The sequence below is a fragment of the Zonotrichia leucophrys genome, chromosome 6 (genome assembly GCF_028769735.1).
Source record: "Zonotrichia leucophrys gambelii isolate GWCS_2022_RI chromosome 6, RI_Zleu_2.0, whole genome shotgun sequence".
Classification (NCBI taxonomy): Eukaryota; Metazoa; Chordata; class Aves; order Passeriformes; family Passerellidae; genus Zonotrichia; species Zonotrichia leucophrys.
Window position 1 is genome coordinate 24,791,144 of NC_088176.1, and position 20,947 is coordinate 24,812,090.

General features: G+C 42.8%; 1 protein-coding gene across 3 annotated transcripts in view; it reads left to right on the forward strand.

The window, feature by feature from the left end:
* The first annotated feature begins 3,653 nt into the window (after positions 1 to 3,653).
* The window catches only part of TSPAN14 (tetraspanin 14), a 33,739-nt gene continuing 16,445 nt past the window's right edge, over positions 3,654 to 20,947 (forward strand). Inside the window, exons 1-2 of one of the 3 annotated variants that reach the window (XM_064716869.1) lie at positions 3,654 to 3,757; positions 18,132 to 18,229. In XM_064716869.1, the coding sequence (XP_064572939.1) occupies positions 18,149 to 18,229 (81 nt within the window). In that variant the 5' untranslated portion in view covers positions 3,654 to 3,757; positions 18,132 to 18,148. Of the gene's footprint in view, positions 3,758 to 4,037; positions 4,298 to 18,131; positions 18,230 to 20,947 lie in introns of those variants that run through there. The other 2 variants (XM_064716870.1, XM_064716868.1) reach the window with 2 other exon arrangements.

Below are 20,947 nucleotides of genomic sequence, written 5' to 3' on the forward strand. Positions count from 1 at the left end.
AACAGATTTAGAAAGAGCCATGAAGTCTTTTTAAGTTTATTAAAGTACTTATGGAAACTGAAAGTTCTCTGCTTTGGCAGATTCCCCAGAGGGATGAATACAGAAACCACATCAGACTAAAGTATTTTCCTGCTCTAAACAGTATTATTTCCCACAAACAGTTAGTGCACTTTTTGATCTGAGAGTTATATAAGCTTATGTGCATTTTAAAGTTTTCTTACCCTGTCTTTCAAAAAGCAAGTAAAAATCTGGAGCCCTAGAAGGTCAAAATGACATTTGAAATTGTTCTGAAAAATTGTTATCAATAAATCAGATTATTTTTTTTAAGCCAACCTTGGGATTACTTGGAGTCGACTCATCCTTTCTGAACGCACGCTGACAAAATAAAAGGAAAGAATAGAAAATAGGTGGAACATAGGAACTAAGAACAGATAATTACCATTGTAAATGGGCTAAACCAAATAACTAAAATTAGAGCAAAATAGTAAAAGAGGAAAAAATTACATCTAAGTGAATTTCCAATACTGCAGACTGAATTCAGAATGTTCATTGGAAAAAAAAAATATTACAGTTGTTAATTTTATTGTGCTAACAGCTACCTCTGCTGGCCCAGTTCCTTGTATGCATTTACTGTTGTGATTTTTTTCTTTTAACATGGCATGTACCCAAAATCTAAATCACTTCTCAGCACATCAAATCTCACATCATACTTTAACACTCAGCTGGTTGCTGGAAACTAATAATTAAAAGTTTGTTTGTTATTCTGAGATGTGCATTTTGCACCCATGCCGAATGATATTCTATTTGTTTTCATCTTTAAGGCTGAAGATTGGTCAGGTCAGTAGAAAAGTGCACAAAGTGCAAGGGTAGGGCTTGAGAAACACAACTCTGCTGTAGAATTTTTTTTTCAATCAACTTTTCCTTGTTTGTCAGCTTGTTTATCTTTTCTTCAGCACATAACCGTGGTTAATGTAAATATTTCATGAATGAAAATGCTGTGAAGTCATTGATATAGGTGTAATATAGGAAAATGCTTTTTATTTGAACTTTAGGGATCCCAAATTGCATTTCCTATTTGCAGTGTCCTTTTAGGGCCATTACAAAGATTGTCTGCCCCAGAGGATGTTTTTGGCTCTGCATCTTTGTCTCCCCGTGCGCGTTATCTGTCAAACTGCCTGTCCTTGGTGTCACCCGCGAACATCCACAACGAGGCGGGAATGCCAAGGGATCCCTGCCATTTTCTGATGCGTTTCCTGTGATGCACCGTGGTAGGGAAAAAAAAACCCAAATCAAAACAAAAAACCCCGAGCAAGTTTCTGTTTCTCTCTGCACCACTGGATGTCACTGCTACCCAGCCGAAGTGCAGGGGAGCGGCGAACCCGAGGGGTTTCTGCAGTGGAAGATTTGCTGAACAGGTTCCAGGAGCACACCGCTGCAGGGTCCGATTCGGCTGGAAGGAAGCTGTTGGAACAGACACCTATTCCTGCCATCTTTTCACCTGTATGGACGTTTTCCTTTCAAAAACTTGGAGGAAGGATATACTGTATTGACGGGCACAGTCTGTGGTGTCTAGATTTTCTAAGTGGAGGGAATAAATTATTAACAGACTGCGATACTCCCAGCATTTAACCCATTGCGGTTCTGTGGTGCTAATTTCCTCTCCTTTGTCGCAGGGACTGTCCGGGCCGATCGGGGGCACCGGAGCAGAGAGAGCTGCGACAGCCGCTGCCAACAGCAGGGGGACGTGGGGAAACGCTCTGGGAACGAGGACAAACTCAAATCACTGATTCAGCCTGATCCCCTCGAATTTCGCTGGGTGTCTGACCAGTTCCATCCTAATTTATTACTCTTCTAATCGATCTCGAACGTGTTACGAAGGCTTTCCCTACAATGTTTCTTGCCTTCTCTTTTAGATCCAGCGACTGATTCTTTGTATTTGAAGTTGCTTAAGGTCTCTCAGTAGCTTCTGTGGGCTTTGTTTCCTTGCACATCCTTCTCTTTTAACCTCATAATTATCAAAACCATATGACAATTCCAACTATAACTGATTTCTGCATGCCTCCCTCCATAAATAGACTGTTTTTACACTGAAAAATGGTATTTGGGGACAAGGTTGAACATACACAGTGGTGAACAGCTCTGGCCAGGCCATTTTCCACCAGCTACTCCTCATGAAGATTTCATTTATTTTAGAAAACGTTTTGTAGTAGTCAGAGGGAAACAACATTAACAAACCACACATGAACATTGGCCTGCACATATTCACTTAAAAAATCAGATTTCCTATTTTCATTCCTGCAGGATTATTACACTTCTCACTGCTGAAGTGACTGTCTTTTAAAAGTGTTCCAATTTGCCCTAGCACATAGTTAATGGTTTCTGTGATGGATGGGATTTTTACTCCAATTTTCCTGGCAACACAGTGAAGCACTGTGCAGAGATAATGTCAAAGGCAAATAAATGGGACACACAAAGGCTGTTGGAACCAGCTTCATGCTAACAGCGAGCACAGTCAATTCAACTATGCTGTGAACTGCTAACACTAACCATTTTACAAATAGTAAATTGCAAGAGAACCTTATTTTATCGACAAATGCCCTTCCTAATTCCACAGTCCTTACATCGTAAAGCTGCTGAATTTCCCATTTTCCCCACTGAATCTTAGAAGTCACTATTGCACCATCTTCCTGTCTCTTACAGAATCAGCATGGTAGAGATTTCTGCCTTGGCTCTGGACTTTCTGGTGAAGTGACTCAGTGCTCTGTGAGATTACTTCAGTACTTCTGAGATGGAGAATAGATTTCTTCTAGTTCTTACCATCTGATTATCCAGTGACCTCTCCCCTCTTAGATTCTGCTCAAAATTCAGGTAGTTCTTCTAGCATCTTCTGTCAGCTTTAACACTCAGTTCAATTTTGCTTTGGTAAATACTCCCCCTCCCTTTAAAAAAACCCCAAAACAAACAAATCCCCAAACCAAACCCAACCCCCCCATTTATTTAAACAACTGTGTGGAAAATGACAAGGAGTCTAGATCATGTGAGCGGCGAGTGGGTGACACACTGGTGTGTATCTGCTTTGTCAGACATCAGAAGGGGTTGGATGAGGAGAACTGTGCATTTACTGTGAATTCCAGCCCACTCTTGGTTGTTAGCTTTGATGAGTGGAGAATGAGCACACTGGAGAAGTGCTAGGCTCACACACCATTTGATTGCTCAACAGTTCCTTTCGCTTCAGTGCGATTGCTGCTGTCTTGGTGAGCAGAAGCAGCCTTGCTCCTGACTGGGGGAATAAGGAATTCTTCCAAGTCCAAGGGCTGGGGCAGGTGAAGAAAGCGTTGATAAAATAAGGCAGCCTGTAAGAACACAGTGGTGCTGCACTACCTCCCTTGGCCTTGCCTTCCTGCCACAAATGTATTTTCACAGCGAAGCACTGAAGGCATTAGTTTTCTTTATGTATAAGGATGGGAATGAAGGTGACAGAAATGTTTAGCTGTGTCAAGGGAGATCACAAGGTGTGGAAAGGGAACAGAAGGTCAGGAGCCAAACGAGACGGCAGGGGACCATTTCCCACCTGCCTCAGGTGGGAGCTATCACCTGCTAACTACGCGGCTTTAAACAGCTCAGCCCTCCCTTCCCCTCCCTCCTCTCGTCTCGGCGTCTCTCTCGGGAGGTGTAAAAACCCTGGGACGCCCGAAGACTCAAAATACTCTTCGGGGCGTTTTATTTCGTGCCTTTCCTTCGCCTTCCGGCTCCCCAGGTAGGCTCGGCCGTGCCTGGAGTATCGCTCGGCATGTGCTGTCTCCCGCTCCGGAGCCCCGCGGGCTGAGGCGCGGCCGGGGCGAGCTGGGCCGGGGCGGGGGCCGCCGTCACCCGGCCACGAACGAGCCCGAGACAACAAAGCCGAGGGGCCGCTAGGGCCGGGGGCCGCCCTCAGTCTCCGCCCGGCCCCGGGGGTGCTCGGGGGGGCGCTGCCGGGCGGTCCCGGCGGGAGCCGCGGGGCCCGGAGGCAGAGCCGGGCTTCCTGCACGCCCCCTTTGTGTGGAGCGCGGAGCGGGCGTGGCCGGGCCGTTCATTTCCGCGCTGCCGGGCCCGGCGGGAGAGCGGCGGGGCTGCTCGGCACAAGGGCACGCCCGGCGGGCACGGCACGCCTGGCACTCCGGCCGAGCTGACGCGGGGAGGAGGCTCCGGCAGCGCCGCCGTGCCCATGGACTAGCCGAGGCACCCGAGGGACCTACGCCGACTGCCGCCTCGCCCTCCGCCCAGCTCGGCGAAACTTAGCGAGCGGGCGCCTGCCCCGGTGAGTGCCGCCCGGCCCGGGCACCCGCCCGCTCTCTGCCCCGGGGATCGCGCCGTCCGGAGCGCCCCTTGCTCTCCCCGGAGCATTTGGAGCTCCGGCATTTCTGCCCCTCTCCCCGGAGCAGTGCGCTCCCTGCAGCATCCCCGGGGCCGGGCGGGAGCAGCCCCGGCTGCCCGAGCCTCCCGGCGGCGCGGGGCTGGGGCGAGCCCCTGCCATTGTCCTTCCCATTAAAGGAAGCCCGAGAGGCCGGGTGAGGCTTCCCCTGGGGTTCGCGCTAGCGTGTCTCGTTGAGGTGCCACGAGGGAGGAAAATAGAAATAATAATAATAAAAATTACAATTACAGAAACAGACCTTTCGTATTGCTGCAGCCAGAGTTTGCCCGCTCCGTTCTTCGCCATCGCCCCGGCGGCTGCCGACCCTAAGCCCCGGGTGTTTAGAGGGAGACACGGCGCAGTGGGTGTAAGGATTGAGGCCGTAACTTAATTTTAAAAATATTTTAACTTTAATTGGCTGTCGGCTGTGGTAGTGATAGACCTCTCTGCCCCCCTTTCAGCCTGCTGCCGTAACAGGCCCGGCCGTGGAGCGTGGGGTACCAGAGGTGATGCTCTGTGGTCAGTTCTGTTTTGGCTCCTGCTTTATCTTCCATGCACTATGTAGATTTAGCATTTTGAGACATTCTGAATTAAAAAAAAAAACTCACAAAGAAACCTATCACATGCTGTAAAAGAAGCTGCTTGTTTTGGTTGTTTTTCCTTTCTTTAGTGGATCTTCCAGGGAGGTGGTAGTGGAGGTGTGAAGGATATTTTAAAATAACTGGCAAGACAAAATTTTTCCATCACTGCTTTTTAGTTTGGTTGGGTTTTTGTTTGTCTGTTACAGTGACATAAGCCTAGAACTCTGGATGAAATGGAAGGAGAGCAGTTCCTAGAGAATGGAATCACGGGGTGTGTCTTGTTCATAAGTGCTCTCTGGTGAGATGATCCATCTTTATTTTGGCTGTCTCCAGCAGGGAGTAAGGCATCAGTACTGAGAGACTTTATACTCACAATAAACGTGTGAAACTTTTGGTGTGAAGGTTGAGGTGCTAGCACTATCTGCTTGGCCGAAGAATTGTGTGCAGAGAGAAGGGATCAGGTGGGAATTCAAGTCTCGTCACTGGTGTGAAGTAGGAATGAGCTGTGGTGGAAACTGCTTTGCAACTTTTGATTTGGATTGTGTGTTTGGGTTTTTTAGAGGAATTCAGGACACTTGTGTTTGTAGAATGGTGTTTTTTATCCTTTGGTTGATGACAATGGAAGAAAGCACTTTTAGGGTGTGATCTGTATCCTTTTAGCTCTTTTCTTGGAGGATGGAATATAGTGTTGTTGCCTGTCCTTAGAAGGTTGTGTTGTTCAAACTATAATGCCACTGAAACAGGAATTTTTAGAATGGCTTTCCAAAAGTTTGTAAGTGTGTTTATATTGAAAAAAACCTATGTAAGTTACAAGTAAAAACAAGTCAGTTTCACAGTTGATATTTAGTTTTATGTTTGTTGCTCTTGTTCCTAGGTGAACTTGCTGAAGGTGCAGTCTGGGTCTAAATCACAATCATGGAAAGCTGATTTTCTGGGTGGTGTGTGCTCTGTGTGATTATTTTTTTAGTGTAAGTTGATCCAGTTAGCTTCCTTTGTAGCTCCCTTTGTGTTGTAGCATTATCTCCAGTCCCCGAATCGGGAGAAAACCCATTTAAATCTTGTTCTTTTTTCTGGGCACAGGCTTTGTCTTACATTTAGTGCATTGTAGACAGACTTTCCTATTTAAAACCTCTTTCTTGTCCTTGCTGCCTCCTTGTGGGGATGGGAGGGTGGCAGAAAAGATGGAAAAAGTGTGATCTTGTGCTTGGAGAGTGTCTGTGCAGAGCCTTCACATGGGTAACACAGCTAACAGCACTGCAAGGGGGTGTGTTCTGGGCTGCCTTTTACTGGCATTAGGCCTTGTAATACTTAATGAAAGGACCATAAAAAGCCCTTGCTCTGAGCCCTAAGATGCTGTTTAATTGGGATACTTTCCTTGGTATTGAAGGCATAACTTTTTGCCCTTGGGTGCAGCAAAAAAATTGTTGGCATGGTGTCTTATGAATTTGGTTATATCTGGATGATGAATGAGTTTATTGTATGTTTCTAATGAATAACTGAGAAATATTGGATTGTTTTGGTGCTGACCTCTGATTTTCTTAGAGGGTATTTTTATTTAGTTTATAAAGCTTTATTGGATGGCTACTAATGTGCCATTACCTGTAAATGGGTGTTTGGAAAAAAGAGGAATTTTTCTGCTGAGGAACTGCTACAATTGATTCTCTTAGTCTGTCAAGTTTCTCATTGTGGATTAGGTGTGGCACAGTTTGAGCACTGATAAGTGTGAATAAATTAAACTCTTGTTTTGATGTCCCTGTGTTAGTTCAGAATTCTCATTGGGGTCTATGTGAGGGGAAGTGGAGTTCACAGAGCAATTGTCAAAACTGTTCCACAGATCCTCCTTTTATTTTTTTGCTTTTACAAAAAATTTGACCTGGGTGGGGTACGGAAAAAATGTGTGGATTTTGGACACACTTGTGAGCTCTCTGTGCCATGTTGCTTTGCATTGTGGCTTCCTGTGTCAAAACTTCCTGTTTTTTGGTAGAACAGACTTTCACACTTTGCCACCTGTGGTACATTTCTAAGGCTAAGAGGGCTGCAATTCACAAAATCCATGAATGTGCTGTGGTTTGCGTTTTGTTTCAAGTTGAAGTAGCTCAGATAAAGTAAATTACACCCTCAAACAGTAAATGGTGCAGGCTGTTACTAAAGGGGAATTAAGCAGAAGTTATTTCTAGATGCAGAGGTTATATTCTAGATCCAAAGGATGGTCATGTGTCTTCCTCTCTGGTATTGCCCAGTCCTAAAGGCTCTTCCAGAGCTCTGCTGTTGGTGGCTTGGGTGCAGCTACTGATGCTGCCCTCAGCCCCCAGCACAGTTTGGGCAGGAACACAATCCTTGTTTTCCTTTCCTTTGCTCATGTGCAGTCAACAGTATCTCATGGAGGTTAAGAACAACGTCAGAGATAGTCAGACTAAAGCTTATCAAGGTTAGTTAGGTATGTGTGGGTTTTAAAGAGTAACTGTTTGGATCTTCACAAGGAAGAAGAAATCTGAATTTTGATTCAGCAACCTAAAAAGAAGGGGAAGGGCTGAAATGTCTAAGCTCTGACTTAATTTTAAATGCACAGTTTAACTACTTAACTATAGTTGAATGTCATATTTGAATTTCTTTTTGTGTTGTAAAAAACTTTATTCTGGATAAGATCTGCTTTCAGATGGTCAGTCAGCTGAAAAATCATTGTTGGGCAAATTCTTCTATTTTGGGAATGTCACAGGTGAGGATAATAGCAAAGGACAGGTGTTGAGGATCACCTGCAAAAGTGGTGACCCCTAAAAATTGTCTGCATGAGAGATTGTGATGTTTGCAGTTCAAACAACTGCCTTGAATGGCCAGGCTTCTGTGAAGCTTTTTGACCAATCTGACATAACCCTTGGAACTGAAGCCCTCAGATAGAAGAACCACTCTGCTTGGTTATTCACATGTGAACTCTTATCACTTGTGCAGAAAATCTTTAACAAATGAAAATAAAACGTGCTGGCCACAATAGGAATTATATCCAAACCCAGGGCTCTTAACTGGGTTTAAAAATAGGTATATTTTCTTTTCTGATCCAAAGTGTGCCTCAACCCCCGTTTGGCAGGGGGGAGGGATCAGCACTTGTTTTGCTCCAGTGTTTCCTGTCTTTCTTCAACTCTTTGGGAGCCAAGCAACAGTGTTTTGTCCTTTTCATTGTACCACAGCTTATGTGTGATATGTGTGAGTGGAAGAATTTCTGCTCTTATCTAAGGTGAATGCTTTATCTGTGCTTCCTCTGAGAGCTCTTGCTGTGTCATTATCTTTAGAAGTTATGCAAAATCTGAAAATCTTGGGCCTATCTTAGTCCTTAATCTGAACCTGAGTGGGAAAGGCAAGGGTGTAATAAACCCAGGGCTCTGCTTCCCCTTGATCTTTGTAGTGAGCCTTGTTGAATGTTGTCTTGGTGCTGTAAAAGAGCTTCTGGAGTATTAGAAAAAAGCTTGGCTTTATTTTGTGCTCCTGGGCCAGAGAACAGGCATTTGTACCAAACTGATAAAGGTCTTCCATGGGAAGAACTGTCCTGAAACCCCCTGATGTAGCTGGGGCTCTTTGGCACTAATTGGTCCTGGCACTTGATGAGCCTGTGTGTGCATGTGAGCTTTTGGCTTTAGGGGTTGTTTTATTTTGGCATTCCCGTTCTGGTTCAGGCAGGTTGTTTGTCTACAACCGCAGATGTGTTCATGTGTCCCAACAGCCCTTTCCAGAAATCTGTTTTCCTCTCTTAACAGCTTTTGTTTCCTGCTCAAAGACTAAATAATTGATACTTGAGTCTCTCTGGAAAGGAGCTTTGTCTAAATAATTGATAGACTTGAAGGTAACAAAGTCAGGTGTTTGAGTTGCTGCCCTTGCAGCTACAGGATGAAGCAGAGTATTTGGAGGCAGCTGAATGCTGTGAATTTTAAAATTTTTTAAAAATCTCATTTGTTCAGCTTGGCAAGTTGTGTACTCTTGCTTTGGGGCATAAAATGGATGCTGAAATAAGTTTGCTGCCATCCAGAAACTTCTGGAATAGAAAACAAAGGGAATAGCCTCAAGTAACTCAGATTTGAAGCGAGACACCTGAGAGGTTGGACTCTGGTTTTTATGGGACAGCAGCCTTCTGGGTATGCTGGGGTATGGAGCTGATTCTTTACATGCATGTTGCTTTTCCTTCAACAGTTTGTTAGATGGGGCTCAGGGAAGGACTTCATGGGGGAGAAATATGCCTGCAGTGGTGGAGCTGTACTTAATAAAGGGTAACAACAGCAAAACTTTCCACCCTGCCCTGAGTTACTTCGTTTGGCTGCGTGGTGAGCCTGTGGAGCAGGAAGGTTCATCAGAAAAGTTGTCTGACTTGAAACTAATGGAAGGCAATTAGTGAGATGACTCTTGGAAAGCAGTTGGTGAGATGGCTCTTGGAAGACAGCAAGGCTGCTTTCTTTGCCAAGTGTCCGTCATGCTGAGCTTGCTAAGGATATTTTGACTGAGTGGTCATAGCAGTGGTCTGCTCCTGCAAAACAGGAGAGGGTTCAACTGAAAGGGCTTTGTCATAGACATCTTTTTGTGAAGATCCTTTCTTAGGATTTTTTCCCTTCTGAGAAGCTAAGAAACCTCAGAAACAAAATGTAAACAATAGTTATCTGCTGCTGTGGAATGCAGCAGGTGGATCCGTGATCAGTCTCGTGTAGATGTTTAGAATTAGTGACCACTCACGACAGAGCTGGCTCTCTCTCTGTCTGAGCCACAGACTTTTGTTTTCATTCCATTCTATTCTTACCTTAGCTAGTCTTCTGAGATAAAACTTTTCCTTATATTCTTTTTAGTATAGTTTTAATGTAATATATATCATAAAATAATAAATCAAGCCTTCTGAAATATAGCATCAGATCTCCATCTCTTCTCTCATCCTGAAAATCCCTGTGAACATTGTCACAGGGCCTGTCCAGCTGGGGCAAGTGAGAAGGGAAGGTGCAGTTCAGCTCTGTGGTGGTGTTTTATCTGAGCTGTGCAGCTGGTGAAGCCAGTCACACTGTACCATCAGCCCATTCAGGTGGCAGTTTCCTGTGTTGTCACGTTTTTTCCATTAGGAGCTGTGTTTCTCATTTTACTGAAGGCACAGGTTAGGAAATGTTTGTGTCCAAGCTCTGCACCTTCTAATTCTGCTGGTGTTTGTAATTAGCTGTTGCAGACTGAGGTCTGTGTTGGAAGGAGCACTGACTGTGTCCCTTCACAGCCTTTGTTGCCCTGATCTCTAAATGGCACAGTGTTGTTCTTGGCATCATCCTCAGAGGTGGAAAGCCTGTTTTTCCTCCTTCCCTGGGGCGGATGCAGAGACTTTGGGCGAGACAGTCGAGCCTTTCTCACGACCTGCCAGAGCGCTGGCTTTGGGGGAAGGGCTGGAGCTGTTCAAGCACGGGCTTGTCCTGAAGCAGCATTGGTTTTTAATCTTTTCCCTGTGGTGTGGGAGCATGTGCAGGGTGCTCTGCAAGCCTCCTTGCTGGAGCTCCTGGGGCATTAATGGTTGCTGTGTATTTGGGCTGAGACTGACTCTGCTGAAGTGGATAGGATTGTGAGACACTGGTGAAGGCTGCTTTGTCACATCTTTTAAGATTTTCCAGTGCTGCCTTAGGGGTTCATTTTCTAGTTGGGTTTTGCAAGTTTCACGAGTGTGTTTCTTTACCAGAAAAGAGGTAAAGAGATGAATTTCACAGTGGTTGAGCTGCCTACGTGGCCACAAAGAGCCATTTTCTCTTGTGGCTTGGAAACTGGTGATTGCCGTCCTTGGCAAGTGAAATGAGCCTGTCCTGGTTGTTATGAATGCAGCTGCTGGAGGTGGAAGGCAGCAAAAGAAAGCTTTGGGGGCATTGTCCCCAAAGCCCCCATGCCTTTCCCCAAAAAGAAGTGTTCCCTGGTGCCTCGTGTGAAATGAGCGTTGCTCTGGTGTTGAAAGCATAGGCCCTGCTAATTGAGGTGGGAGGGGAGGAAAAAAAGGAGCTTTTGTGGATTGAACTCCACTTCTTGTTTCTGTGACATGGAGTCAGTATTGTTTAAACAGAATGAGTGGTGAATGTAGCTAGCATTATCCAGATATTGCAATCTTTACTTAGTGTGCTGTTTGCTGGAGATTAGACTTCAACCTTGGAGTTTTAAATTTTTTTAAACTAAGAAATACCTTGATCTGGTTTAAACTGTTAAAATAAATATCTGTTTTATTATATGTAATATATATATTTTATATATATAAATTTATATATAGGAATATTCAGTGTGAAGGCTAAGAAATATGGTGTGGATGTAGACAGACTGCACATTATATCCAAAGCAAGGAACATTTTTAAGGAAACAAACCACAAAACCCAAAGCAAATTATATGCTCATCACTTCTTTGTTGTATATTGCTATAATCAGTCTCTTGGGGTTTTTTTCTTATGAAAAGAGAAAATAATGATATATTCTTTCAGACTGAAATATAACTGGAGACTGAACAAGTGGCATTCCTGGAAGTGGTGAAAAGTCACAATATGTATAAAAGTTTAGGATGTTCTCTGAAGAAAGTGTATTTGTCAGCAAAGAAAGGTGGTGGTTTCCTGTCTTTTTTATGATATGAAATAGTATAGCAAATGGAGGGACCCACTCTGTTCTTGAGACTTTTTGGTCTGTGAGGAGGTATGGGAAGGAGCTGCCAGAGTGTATGAAATAGGTTCTGTTATTCTTGGATTACTAAACAGAAGTAAAAATATTCCCCAAAGTGGAAGTTCTGGCTCCTCAGATAAGATATTTGCTTTGTAATGCTTCCAAAACCTTTTGTTAGAAGGTGGAAAAAAATCAACTTACATGCTTCTTTTAAATTAAGACTTTGAGTTTTGCCTTGCAACTGTTGATGTTACAGAGAGTTGGTGTGTATCTCCTCTCACGAGAGGTAGTGGAAAGCAGCTGAGAAGTTTGGGTCAGCTAAGATTATTTTGGTTAACTTGTCCTGACAGGTTTTGCAGCCTGGGGTGGATAAATTCCTGCTCAGAATGACTAACTGGCTTCTATGTGTTTCCCAATACTTGAACTTGCTGTGAAGTAAAAGGAAAGCATGACTTGTGGCTTGTTGTGTATAGTGAATAAATTCAGCACAGGCCAGGTCCTATTCAGATGAAACTGGCCAATAACTTTATTAAAGAAAGCTTTCATAGGCACAGAATATTTTTCTAAACTTTTCTTAGATGTTAATGAGGCATCTATTGAACTGTAGTGGTAGTATCTAGTGCTGTTTTCACTTACTTTGGTATAATCCAACTGAGTTTTAATTCCAGAGCTTTAACCAATAGAATTAGGTCAGTGAAGGCCCTACATCCTGTGCTCCTGCTCTTCTCTGCATTTCTTAAATATTAGTGAAGAGATGGATATCTTACAAAAGGATTTGTCTCTCTTCTACTGCCTTCTTCTTATGTTTGGAAAATTGCTGTCTTTTGGATGAAGTTTGTGTAACATTTCCTTTTCTCTGTTTCCTGTGCTCTCTCTTGCTTTAAGTCAGAATGTGGAGTAGACGCTTTGTTTGCACTCAGCTACTTTGAGCAGATTTTCCTTGAACTAGGTAAGAGATCCTTGCCTTTCAGTTGATACCTCTGTCAAGCACCTCTACATGTTAAGCAGAAACCACCTCAGCTGTTCAGTTACTTCCTCAGTGAATCTGAGGTCAGTAGGGCAGAGCTAGCATAAATGTACTGAAATTCTCTGGATAATTGAGTTGTCTCTCCTCAGTGTCAATAACTAAAAAGATTTGTAGTTCGAATTTACAATGTTAAGACTTCCATTGTACAGTGTCATTGACTGGCATTCTGATTGGTTTGTATAAATGAAAATATAGACTCTTTGGAGCGTCTTCTGTTTTGCTGATTTCTTTATAAATGTTATTAGCAGCTTTTTTTGCTGAGTAGGAACAAATACTTCTTCACATGAAAGCGAAGCCAGCCAACTGGTTTTTTTTGTAGCTTCTCCATGAAGAACAGCGAAAAGTGAAATTGGTAGAACTGTTGTTGTCCTCTGTTGCAGCTTTTGAATTGCTGTGGGAGCAGTACTGAATTCTGCTTGTCTTTTGCAAGTCTTTAATGTAGTACTGTTGGTTTAAGAAATCAAATGAAGCTGAAAATATTCCATGAATCATAACATGAATAACTTTGTGCCAAAGGATTGGTGATGTTAGTCATGTGGGGAGTTCAGAAGAGGCTCTTGATGACCATGTAGCTTATTCCCAAAAATGTGTAGTGTCCACTTTTTCTGAGTTCTGAGCACTTACGTGGTGTTTTGGATACAACTCAACCACACAGAAGTAGTGGCTTGGCCAAAAGTGCAGTCTAAGGAGTGTGAGGTACAGAAACCTGGATGGAGCTCTTTTGAATTACTGCTTCCTTGTTTGGGGTTTGGAAACACTCGTGTGTGTTTCTGACAAGTTTTCCTAAGTTGTAGCTCGTGATGCAGTAATAGACTAAACCCTGGTCACTGAAATATGAAACCCTTCCCAATAGGTTGGGGATTTTCTTCACTGAGGGATTGTTTTTTAGTGCTTACAGTGGAGCAACTTCTGCTTGAAATATTCTTTGAGATCTTTGAGTCTTCAGCAGAGTACAAAATAAGGGTCCCAAAAGATGATGTCTTAAGAATTCTGTGTGGCTTTTTCCATGGCGTTCTGAGATTTGTTACTTCCATTATTTTTCTGGTGAAACAGGGATAGCCTATTAATGATATTTGCCTTTCATCATGAGTCTTTCAGGTTAAAAAAATACCCTTTTTGTTGATTAATCCTCAGGTTTCTTTTGAGAATGAGCAAATATTCCTCTGCTCATTTGAACTGCAGCAGAACTAAATAAACTATACTTGTGTTCCTTAAGAGAAGCTTGTCTGTTCTTTTTGAGGCCCTAGTCTGAGTTTCTTGGAGACAAAATTTCAAAATGACACATGCTTGGAGCTCCTGAGTCATCAGCAGAACTGTCTGTTTCCAGGAGCAGATTAACCTGTGAGAGCATCACATCCTGTCAGTTTATCTTGCTTTTTGGCTGTACCAGCTCAGCCCCCTCAGGTGAATATTTGATGGCTGGCACCCAGATACTGTTCTGAACATTAGGACCCCCTTTGGTGGTCAGCTTCTCTCTAGGATGTGGAAAGAGCAATCTATAGGTGCCTCTTAGTTGTTCCATTTTTAGAAGGCCCTAAGAATATCTCTGAATTTTTCCTGTCAGGGATTAAGCTGCCTTTTACCTTCACAAAAACCTCTAATGACTGAGCACCTTCAAAGAACGGCAGTTGTTTTCAATGGCACCTTATCTTGAATGAACTGATACTTTTAGGTATATATTTGGTCTTGATGGAGTGGAATTGAGTAATATCAAAATAGACCAAAGTACATCTCTTGCTGTTTTTAAAAATTCTTGCTCCTCAGCAAATTATTCTACATCCATTTGCTTCACCAGCTTCATACAGATGCGTTTCATTGATGAACAGTCGTGGAGAAGCCAACAGCTTGGCAAATGACTTTTTTTTTTTTTTTCCTCTTGCCTCAGTTGTGCCCCGTTCCGCTCATCTTTCAGTGTGTTGGATTCAGGTGTGCTGCTGGTACAGGCTGGCACTGGAGGGGTGCTGTGTTTCCATGGGCACACTCATGGGAAAGCTTTTGCTTTCCTTTCCTTGTTCTGCCACCTCCTGCCTGCCCCCACGCTGGCATTTGTACATGCTCTGGCGAGGTGGATTGAAGGCTTAAACCTGTTTACTTCTTGGTGTGTGGTACAAGATTACAGGATTGAGCTGAAGATTTGCTGGTGGTTTGCTGCGTTGCTGTTTGCTCCACTGAATAGGTTGATTAATGGTTGTGGGTTTTAGGAGGGGCAGGGAAGGGTATCAAGACTCTATATGGTGGCAGTATTGGCTGAACTTGCAATTTTAATGTCACTTAGGTTTGTCTTGTAAAGTAACCATCTCTGGAGGATTAAAATAATTTTTGGACCTAAATGTAGAAAATTACTTTGTTGCAGTTGTTCTAGACTTAGTCTTATCCATGAGGATTTCTCTGCATATCTACATTAGATTAGTTAACAGATCACAACCTTTTTTCTGAGAGTTAGGAGCACAGATTAGGAGTATCACTGCTGTAGCATTTAGAAGGTAAGAGTGGAATTGTGGGTGTTGAAAGGCTTTGGGAATGGCAGTGTCCTCTTGATGAATGACTACATTTTCCCCCCTTTCACTAAAGCTGTAAACACCAAGACAAAATTATATTCTACCAAAGCAGCAGGGCTCTGTATTTGATTTTTAGAAATTCCTGTTGCTGTGAGTGGGTGATAACTGTCAGCTGACTCAATGTGACTTGCTTTGTCTGAAACGCAGTAGAGAACGTTATTAGTGTGTGCTGCCCACATACTGCTTTAATCTTCCAAGTGTTTTTAGTATTGCCTAACCATAGCTATGCAGCCTGTGCTGTGAACAAAGTGAATTACTGACAAGCAGATTTCTGGACTGGTTACAGATGCCTTCTGTGTTAGGAAACATGATTGCTTTTAGTATAAACACGGGGAGGGTGGCTGTGTAGTCTTGAGTGGACTGCTTCATTCGTTTGTAGTGTTAGTGGAAAAAAATCACATACCTGCACTTCAGATTTGTTATGCTACTCCCATAGCACCCATACTGTGTTCAGTGGTCTGTCAAGAACCACCAAAAGAGTTCTGATGGAGGTAAGCACAGAGCAGGCCAAATCAGCTCTTAAGATAGGCAGGTGGTTTGGAAGCTAATATCTGTCTGAGGAGCTGTGTGCTGTTACAGGACAGCTTCTTGCTTGTGCTGGTAATACACCCCCCATCATTTCTGAGCATTTAGAAATGTGTATGTTGAAAAAGTGTTTTGCTTTTTCATTCTGCTAAAATACTGTGGTTGGTATTGACTGGGGCATTTTAGCAGTTGTTTGAAGTATGGAGAAATGTCTTGCAAGCTGGTGGTCGAAACATTGAGGTGGGTGGGAGTAGTGCTTGTCAATAAGGATACTTTTAATCCTCTTATTGCTGTGACTAGTTTCAGTGAAGCTGGGGCTGAACAGTTGCATATAAGACCAGTGCCAGGGAGGGTAACCTAACAAAAAGTAAGTCTTCAGATGTGTGTACTTTAGGTTGTAAAGTGATGTGCTTGCCTTTTTGCCTCAGGTTATATTTTAAGCCTCTTTGTCTAGCAGAACCTCATTTTTGTGAAATTTAATGATGTGCTAGCTAAATGCAACCTGCTGCCTTCTCTTTTGTAGATGTAGCAGCACCAAAAGCAATGCCCCTTATGTGCATTTTGCAGTTGCTGCTCCTATCTGTTACCAGGCTCCTGATTTTCAGAGGGAGGTGGCACAGCAGTGATCGAGGCCTCAGTGTGTCAGCATCTGGAGAATGTATTTGCACTGGCAGCCAGTGTACTGCTGTAAAATGGGATTGCACTCATGCCAATGAGCCTTGCACCCTGCTCAGATTAGTGAGAATCTGTTCTTGTACCCTCCCTTTCCTCTCTTGCCCAGGCACATCAGACTGACTGCCTTGGACAAGTGTGTGCATATTGATTGTTGACATACAAATTGCTATTTGGAGCTAGAAACTGAAATTAAGTTGAGAAAACCAGTCTTTGTTCCTTTTCTTATAATCACAGTTGTGGGCTTAGATAAGCAAGGGGATGGTGCTTAAGCAAGAGTTCTTTGCTATGATTCATAACAGTTGTAAAGGTTCCTAAATTTTGTCTGTAACATTGGATGGGTTGCAAAGGTCAGTAACTAAATTACAAAACTCATTTTATGTGGTACAGCTGGCCAAATGAGGAAGGTCCTTTCCAGTCACTGCCCATACTGCCATAAAGGGCAATTTCCTTTGCTTTAATGAAAGTTAAATGTTTTTTGCTATAAATGGACTGTGCACATTAGAAGTTATAAGGTGAAGGAAGAAAACCTGTTTTCAGTGTTTGGTTAAAGTTATATGGAAATCAACATCTGAGCTCTAGAAATAGCAAGCTGAAATATGAATTCACACTCTAGTCTGTACTGGATGGGATTCTCAAAGCCAACTTTTGTTTCTTTTGTAAGTGGGAGTGTTTTATACTGAGGTGCAGATTCCTTTCTAGGAAAAGAAACTCCAAAACCAAACAACCCCAAAAAACCTAGTTTACCTTCTTATAGCTGTGAACGTGGTGCAGTTCACTTGTCCATTCCATGTTCTGGGTTTCAGACTTTACTGGATAGGCTTGGTTTTTGCACACTGTCTGTGAATGACCGGCATGGCACAGTACGTTTTTTTAGTTAGGAGGTGTTTGAAAATTCTGCATTCATTTTCCTTGCCTTTGCAAACCTTCTACTGACATTTACCTCAAGGAAGTGGAGGATTGAAGTGTTGCTCATCTGTCTTAGGCAGCACTCAGCTGTCCAGAATGTGAGGGCTGCGCAAGTGCTTACTCCTGCTCTGAATTCACAGCTTGTGCTGTTTTTCTTATGCATGGCATTTCTGCAGAGGTGGTTTAGTTATGAGTCTCTGAACAGCTGTAGTTGTCTGAAATACTTGAGCAAGAGTTGTGCTTGAACCTTATCTCTCTAGTGTGTGTAAGGAAGCAAACCAAACTCCACAGAGCTGAGGGTTTAAATGGTGGGACTTTGGTTCTTGACAATAAAACCTCTTACAGGAGATGATCTGGTAAAGGAACACACAAATGTGAAAGAGCTGGGTACAATTACCTTTTGTATTTAGCAGTCCAGAGAGTCTGAGAGATTCCAGGTAACCACTTTGGATATCCTGCTAGCTGGATTGCTGGATGTACAATACTCAGGGTTTGTGGATGAGTCCAAGCAGCCATTTGCAGAAGTAAAATGGTTTTGAAGGAGTGAAAAGGCAGATGAGTGTCACCTTGCTTATGTTGATCTTCCTAGGCTAACTGTATAGTGAGTTTCCTTTGAGGGTGTGCCTGCCCTCATTAGGGTGCTTAAAGATTATTAAGCAACAGATACTGAAAGGAAGTGTAGGGTCAGTGGAAGTGTGAGCTGACTTTGAAAATGCCTTTTGATGGCATATGGTACAGATTACTGTACTCTCTTTCTCAGCAGAGCAAGAGAGACTGGGGAAGAAACATTTATTCATGAAATCTTTTCCTAATCCTGTCATTCCTTCTCTTTTGTGCAGAGGCTGTGCCATAGAAGATGCACTATTACCGATATTCTAATGCAGAAGTCAGCTGTTGGTACAAATACTTGCTCTTCAGCTACAACATTGTCTTTTGGGTGAGTACAGAATGTGGAGGCTGAAATAGCTGAGGCATAGCTAAGTTTTATTAACTTCATTACTCTGGTCAAGAGAACAAGCTGAAATAGTTGTGTGAAAGCAGGAAACTGATGTATAGTATGCCCCAGGTGTTGTGTAATTGAAGAAGCTTATCCCTTATGAGAGAGAAATTATTATTGAAAGTGTGAGGACTCAGTGTCCATATTATCCACGTTAAGTTGCTTCCCTGTTAAAAGAATCCTCTTATAATGTTTCCTTTCAGATCATCTTTGATCATTGTTGGGTGGTGTAGCTGTAAATACACTATGCAGAAGAGAAGAAAGGAGCTCCTCAGGGATGTGTCAACAGCTGGCAGCACATGTCATGCTCTGTGGGCTGCTGAATTGTCTGATACAGTCTTGAAATACTGAGCTATGGACTAACCTGCCTATAATGTGTAGAATTGTGAGTGTGAGAAGGTACAACAATACATGAGTGGATTTAGATGTTAATGAAGCACCTGCCTTGGAAAAGAAAGCCCTTTAAAGGTTAGAGCATAATGTTGCACCAGAAAGAGTTAAGATGCCTGTGAGGGGAAGATGAGGAAGCAATTCAGACAAACTCAGTAGTTCCTTTTGGAGAACTTTCAGGTCAAATTCAGGTTAACACAAGTTTGCACCTGAAGTCCTAGAACTGCAGTCATGGAAAGGCATGAGTAGTCCTGGAAAAGTGCAGATAGAGTGACTTGTCCAGTGCTAGCAGTAAAGTTGCTGAAAACCACAGAACTTCTTGGTACTGTCGCCACCTTTTGTTTACTAGTGCAATGCTCCAGCATGATACTGTAACATTAAACCCCAGGGGAGTTACCCTCCTGTGGATACCTGGGCAGAAAAGATTTGCAGAAACTTTTGTTCCATTAAGGGTTGATTTGCTACAATATTGCATAGTACAAGTGTTCATTAGGCATGATATTTTCGGATTTTCAATTGAGGATGCTTTCAACAGGTCAGAAATTGTGTTTACAAGCCACCAGCTCTGCAGTTCCTTTTCTTCTGTGTTGTGCAATTCCCATGTACCCGTGGTGGAGTGTGGCACAGTGAGGAGTGATGCTTGTCACACTGTTCTGGTTTTCAGAGAAATCACTTCATAACTGTGTGGATGCTCTTCAGAAGTTCGTGGTGGGATATGTGAGAATCAACACTCTTGTTCATGCACATATTAGGATTCCTCTAGACCTCTACTTTTTTCTAGTGAGTGTCTCATGAAGTGGGGTCTATGAGTGACTGTTTCTGACAATCTTTTAAACTGAAATTTTTTGTCTTCTCTGTAAGAAAAATTCTTGACAGTCTTCCTCCCCTGTTTTTCTGACTCTGTTTTTTCACAAGAATAAACTTTGTATCTTTTTCTCTTCCACAGTCACTACATTTTTTCACTATTTAAAAACTGTATTCTCTTGAGATGAATGATGAAGATCTAAAGATTTTTCTGTTCTTTAAAGAAAAACTTCTAAAGAGATGCCACAACATTGAGGAGAATTGATAATACAACCTGTGTGTTCCAGCTGATCTGTTGGCTGGAGGAATTAGCTTTCTGAACAGGTACTTGTAGTCCTGGTAGCTTCCTCCACAAAAGGGTCTGATGCTTCTGTTGACGTTATCAGGCTGACCTAGTAAATGATGTGCAGCTACAGCTCTTTGGATAAGATTTTTGGCACCTTTAGTTGTAGAACAAGCTATGTAAATGTTGAAGGTAGACACCCCTATAGGCAATCCATGAATCATTTAGCTGACACAAAGATTCTGGAGCCTGTGAAATCTTGCTGTCTGGAATGACTGCAAATTCACCATTTGTGAAACAGAGTGAATTTTCTGTGTGCCTTAGAAAAACTGAAGGACTACAAAACCAGAAGGGGAAATGTAACCATAATCCACAAGTGGCATTTAAAGAGGGAATGTTAGTTTTGATTCACTTTCCTTGGGTTGCAGGACAGGTGCTTCTGGGAACTTGTTTGTGAGTGTTTGTTAGTGAGCCTGGCTGCTCTAGAGGTGGATGAGGGATGGATTTAGCCGAATGTCAGAGGGCCTTTTGCCCATGTAAGCTGTTAGAGCTCTCCTGTGTGGATGCACAAACCAGGTAATAGTAAATAGTTGCAGGAAAATATTTGCATTTGTTCTTTTGTCATCCTTATCAAAGGTAAATGTTGACTTTCCCATTGTAGCTCTAAAGATATCATTGACTGTATAAACTTTAAAGCATGTGCTGATGTAGTAATTCCCAGAAGTTTTAGACTTTTCACTGGGTGTGGTTACTGCAATTTGTGTCGTGCTTCAGATGCAGTTCACATAGGCTGGGATTAAACAAATTATTGAACTCCAGGAGGGCAAATATGACTAACAAAGGCATCCTTTAGAAATCTGTAAATCTTTATTCTTTGGAAGTCTCTTTTTTTCAGGTGAGTGACTTGGGAATAGAAAGTACTGGCTTTTAGTTGTGCATTGCTGGCTTGTAATACCACTTCTCTATTCTTTTAAAAAAGGGAATGGAGGCCAGAGGAAGGCTCTGCCTAGGCCTGATTTTCATGTGTGATTACTTTGTTTCTATCTTGCTTTTTAGGCATGCTCACAAGACTTGGCCTGTCCAAGTACACTCTTGTTAATGAATGGTGATAAGGCAGTGCTGCAGCCATTAAGATAGCCCTGCAGAGAGCAAGATAAGAAGGCTGGACCTTTTTGTGTTTG